The sequence below is a fragment of the Glossina fuscipes genome, unplaced genomic scaffold, assembly GCF_014805625.2.
Source record: "Glossina fuscipes isolate IAEA_lab_2018 unplaced genomic scaffold, Yale_Gfus_2 0, whole genome shotgun sequence".
In the NCBI taxonomy this organism is placed as follows: Eukaryota; Metazoa; Arthropoda; class Insecta; order Diptera; family Glossinidae; genus Glossina; species Glossina fuscipes.
The window spans coordinates 24,943,395-24,949,190 of NW_023998414.1; the positions used below are offsets into that span (position 1 = coordinate 24,943,395).

General features: G+C 29.5%; 1 protein-coding gene across 4 annotated transcripts in view; it reads left to right on the plus strand.

The window, feature by feature from the left end:
* The window catches only part of LOC119642033 (ELAV-like protein 2), a 7,145-nt gene extending 6,352 nt beyond the window's left edge, over positions 1 to 793 (plus strand). For all 4 annotated transcript variants that reach the window (XM_038040994.1, XM_038041009.1, XM_038041002.1 and 1 more), the window contains one exon: positions 414 to 793. In XM_038040994.1, the coding sequence (XP_037896922.1) occupies positions 414 to 738 (325 nt within the window). In that variant the 3' untranslated portion in view covers positions 739 to 793. The remainder of the gene's footprint in view (positions 1 to 413) is intronic.
* The last annotated feature ends 5,003 nt before the right edge of the window (positions 794 to 5,796 follow it).

Below are 5,796 nucleotides of genomic sequence, written 5' to 3' on the forward strand. Positions count from 1 at the left end.
AAAAAAAAAAAAAAAAAAAAAAAATAAGAAAAATGAAAAGAGACAATAAACAACTAAAAGAAGACGCAAAACTTTAAATAAATTGAAAAGAAGGAGAGACTATAATGGAAAACGGAATCAAAAGGAATCGAAGAAAGAATTTTTATGTTTAATCGCTTTACCCGCTGAAAGAGCGAAACAGAGTCCAATTAAATCGAATAAAATTCTTGTAAATAATTTATTACAAGGCGTTTAAGCAATTTAACTGATTTATTAAAAGTTTTGCGTTTTTATGTATTTGCAGGTGATTTTATGCAAAAAAAAAAAAAAAAAAAAAATGGAAAAGAGAAAAAAAAAAAAAGATGAAGAAAAACTTAATGATAATATTTATACATGCTTTTCAAATATATATATATATATTTTTTTACATTTAGATATTCACCTTTGGCTGGTGATTTATTGGCCAATTCAATATTGCCGGGTAATGCTATGACTGGTTCCGGTTGGTGTATATTTGTTTATAATTTGGCACCGGAGACCGAAGAGAATGTTTTATGGCAATTATTTGGACCATTCGGTGCCGTCCAATCGGTTAAAGTTATACGCGATTTACAGACTAGCAAATGTAAGGGTTTCGGTTTCGTAACCATGACTAATTATGATGAAGCGGTTGTGGCTATACAATCATTGAATGGTTATACTTTAGGCAATCGTGTATTGCAAGTTAGCTTTAAGACCAATAAAACCAAAACCTCTTAAGCTAATTAAAAATTAAATAATATAAAAATATAAATTAATTAATTAATTAATTAAACATAAACAAAATTAATTTCTATATAAACAAACTTGAAAATTTATTAAAGAAAAGCGAAAAAAAAAAAATAAATAAATAAAAATAAAAAAATGAGAAACTAAACTCTAGTCAAATTTCTGTTTTTTTAAGAAATTTTTCATTTATATCTCTAACCCACACAATTTTAAATAAAAAATTTACTTACAAAAAAAGTTATGAAAAATATTTAATTTGAGAAGAAAAAAAGAAAAACATTTTTACACAAATTTATTAAAAAAAAAAAAAAAGGAAAAAAACGAAAAAAAAAATTAATTGTTATTTAGAAAATAAAGAAAAATTTAGAGAATGAAAGAAATGAAAAAATTAAAACAACTGAAAGTCTCTAACCGGAAGATCTGTTAGCAAATCGAATATTAACTAATTCTCAGACGCTATACGTTGCATGTTGCATATACATGTGTATATATGTGTATGTGTAGTATACATAGATACATATATATATATATTTATGTATATTCGTGAAAAGCAAAACCCGTACGAAAATTAGCGAAATCAGTTAAAAAATTTAAAATGAAATAAATAAATAAATAAATAAATAAAAAAGAAAATGAATAAATAAAAAAATTTTCTTTTTTTATTTTTCTTTTTGCTTTGATTTCTTTTATTAATAACTTTTAATAAATAAATAACATATATGAAAATATTTCTATTTAATCATTATGATTATGATTAGAGATCCATATAAAAGTATTATTATTATTATTATATTATGATTATTATTATTATTATTATTATCAATACATTATATTATATATTAATTAACATTATGCAATAAAATATAAACTAAATGTATTTATAATCTAAATTGTGTATGTGTGTAATTAATTTAAAAGGCAAAATTATTTCCATTATTCAATTTCCTTTAATTTATAAATTATTTATCATAAACTCAAGCACAAATAGATACAAAAAATTAATCTAATTTATTAATTTGAATTTATTATATAACAAAAAAAAAAAAACAAACACAAAAAAGTAATAAAATTTATTCAAATTTTCATTCTTATTATTACAACAAACAACAACAACAACAACACAATATTATTACAATTATTGAAGTAAAAAAGACAAAAGAAAAACTCAACGCCTAGCTCTACTCTTCTTATATTTATATATATATTATGTATATATGTATATATGTATATATATACATATACATATATATATATATATATATATATATATGTATATATATAGAAACTAACAAACAAAAATCTGTGTGTATTAAATTTTTTCCTTAAACTGATTAAAAAACAAAGAGAAAGAAAAAAACAAAAGAAAAACATAAAGAAAAACAACAAACAACAACAACAAAACCATAAATAACAAATAAGAACCATATAACGTCAAATAACAGAAACTCGCAATTTTTGTTTAATTTATTTATTATTTATACTTTAATAATTAAGATAAATAACTAAAACGCCCGGTAATAAGTCACAAATTAGAAAATATTTGGTATATAATAAAAATGTACATATGAAACACCCGGTAAGGGTGTTGAGAAAAGAGATTACATAATTGAAAAGAATCAAAAACCAAAGTAAAGTAAAGATAAAGTAAAAGGAGAAGAAACGAATCGATAAAGAGATGAGAAGAGAGCGAAGGTAAACAGAAGCCACTTCAGCTGTGTAGCAATAACTATACAGTCCTTGTTTTAGCAGATTTTTCACTAATTCAATTACAAAAACTGACAATGCTATGCGGTGAATAGATACGTACTACTAAGCGCTTTCTTTTTTTCATATCTGATACGAATTTATTGCGATGCGCAAGCAAAGAACGTGTGATGAAAAAAAAAATGCAATTTTTTCTCTTTATTCGTTAGCTTTGTCTGCGCTTCATCAAACTTCAAAGCTGTGGAGTTTGTATACATTTACCATATTAGCTAAATTATAGATCGATAGACAAGTAGAGAGAGAAAGAGAGAGCGAGAGCGAGAGCTAGAAAGCTAGAGAGCTAGAGAGAGAGATGTGGTCAGAGAAGAAAGACCAAAGACTTCAGAAACTTAAAGAACTTGAGAGAGAATAAAAAAGAGGGAGTGACAGGGAGAAAGGGAGAGTGCGTATAAGTGCAAGAAAAAAAGAATGACAGAAAGACAATGCCCATGAGGGAAAAGATAAAGCGCTACTGAAGATGTAGTTTCAGCTCTCTAAATTAATTACTTAGGTATGATTTTTAATACCATTTCGGTTTTAACCAACAGTAGCAGAAGTTAATAGTTTTTCGCTCTTGATAGTGAAAGAAAAGAAAAAAGAGAGAAAGTTAAGGGTTAAAAAGAAATAACATTTTTAGAAAATCTAATGTAGATAGAGAAAAAGGAAGGAAAAGTGTGCCCGGAATTGAGGAAAAGACTGCAAATTAGAAGAATTCAGAAGAAAGCAAGGATCATAAGAAGGGAACGAGAGTGAAAGACAACAATGTAAAGAGAGATGAGCTGTGTAACGGCAAATGGTTTGGCAAAAAGCCAATTTTATGGCGAAGACAGATAAGTTCATTATAGCCGCTAATCAGAAATTTTCAAAAATAATTAGGTTCGTTCAGTTTCTAACTTGTTGTTGGCTCAAGGCAATACAAGCTACGCAGCATCAGTCTACTCCGACACGGAATTTCGCGAAGAGAAGGGGAAAGAAGAAATCAATGCATTAGGAAAACTCACGATAAGCGGTGAGAGAGAGAGAGAGAGAGAGAGAGAGAGAGTGAATAGAAGCCTAGTATTACGAAAACGTGCAAGGGAGTAAGAGAGAGAAGAGCCGAGCTCTATGAAAACAGTGATGTAATGTTAGCAAAAAATGAGCGTAACGTTAAGATCGTCAACATTTTTTGAAACTTTAAAGCGTAGTAAGGTCTTTTACAAAAATTTCTGTTATTTCTACTTTTTCATTCACACTAACACAAACGAAAGTTAGACGGGTTATGCTGATTATGTAAAAAGCAGGAGAGGGATTTAGTCGATTCAATTGAAGATCTTCGAAGAAAATACGATATTCATTGTAGTGTGAATATGTATTTCATTACAATTTTCGTGCTCCAGAAGTAGACTCTGCAGTATATCAATTTTAACAAATGAATCCTATGGCGCAGTATAAGTGAACTTATCGATATTCCGATTGTATATAAATCACGCATTTCAGTTCCTCTTTTAACATATGCACCCAGTGCCAGTGGGAAGCAAGATCCTTAATATGTCGATTGAAAGAATTGGTGCCCTGCTCTTAACTTTTTGGGATATTTCGATATGATCTAGAATTGGTTACCTAAGAATATCGTTTCGCGGTATGGTTCTAGGTCAGCCAGCCCAGTCATACTGGTCAACATGATTTTAGAATCCTTTAAGGTCGGTGGAATTGTTTTTAATTTTATTCTTTCTTGCCAATAGTTTAACACATCAAATGGGCCGATTTTAGTTAATAGATTTTTGAATCGCCTTTTTACCTAGAATGCAAAAGCTCGTGAATTGTCCTTTTAGGCAGAGCAGAATTGAACAACAAATCTAGCTTTAGCTTTTAAGCCATTACGCGGTGAAATTATCTCAGAACCAATTTAGATAAATGTAAGTTAAAAAGATTTATGTAACCATAACGTCACGTCTAAAGCGTGCTTTAGCGAGTGTTTGTGTAATTTGCCCAATACCGACATTTGACTGTACATATATAAATTTGGGGTATGGTCGTTAATTAAGTGCTGTCCGCTTTAAGTTTTAGCTTTTTATCAAATTTTGAATTGAGTTTAATGGGTAAGCTTACGGAAAAGAATTGTTCGACACAGAGTCGCAATAAATGCAATGTAACAATTTTATATAGAGCGCATTAATGAAGATGCTTGCACTATGTTCTAAAAGTGACAAAGTTTTCTTAAGTAGGCTTTAGATATGGTCCTTAGAAATATCTAAACAGATAAGAGGGTCATGCGTACGTTGATTGACCAACACTGATGAAGTTGAGGAGGATTTCGAGCATTTATTTTCGAAACGCTTTTCCATGAATCGTTTTAAGATTTTTATTTCCTATAATTCCAAAAGCACACTTAAAGATATGAGCAAGGCGTGTAACATATTTAGGAAACTTCGATTAAATATGAATGTTGAGTGAGATTTAGTCGATCGAGCAGCGGTTGTTGATGATTACCCGGACGTAATTTAACAAAGAGCACGTAGCGCACTTTTCTTCTTTCGCTCTACTTTTCTAAAAAAAAATTCGGAGTGAATTCGATTTGGACATTAAGAAGATAAATAAAGGCCAGCCTTGATAACGATAACTTCAATATCTTTGTTTAATCAGAAATTCATGTGATTGACTTTCAGAGTTTTAGGACTAATATATAGTGCAGGCTCGCAGACGTATTGTAAACAATACCGATCATAAGGCGGTTTTTAAAGATTATTTACGCTTAAGATTATACTGATATCCTTTTTCTCTCTCTCTCTATCTCTCTCTTTCTCTTTCGCTCTCTTTTTCTAGCTACTTCCACGATTGTGACAAGTCTTGATAAAAATGTAAGTTATCTGTAGAGCTTCGAAATAGAAATGCAACGAAATGCTTGATACCTATTTTAGTTATAGTTTTTGAAGTAGGCAGCTTGATGAAGAGTGATGAACATGAATTCTATATATGTCGTAGGGAGGGGTTTTATGCCACGTATTCTATTAGACGCACTGATATGAATTGAATTTGCGCGCACCAACATAGACTATCAGTTACGGTTTCAACACTGGCGAAAATCTATGCAAGTCAATCGTCATATATCGTTCGAAAGGATACCGTTATTCATTTCTTTCCAATTTATCCACTTTTGCGTTTGCATGTTTTATAGTTCAATGGTGATATGTCGCCGTACGTCTTAAAACCTTTAAACAATCTTAAGATATGTTTTGGAAAATTATAATATTTTCTCTTGCTCATCTCATACTCATTTTGTATGTTTTCGAATCTTTCTAATCTTCTTCTTCTATTTTTTGTCTTCAA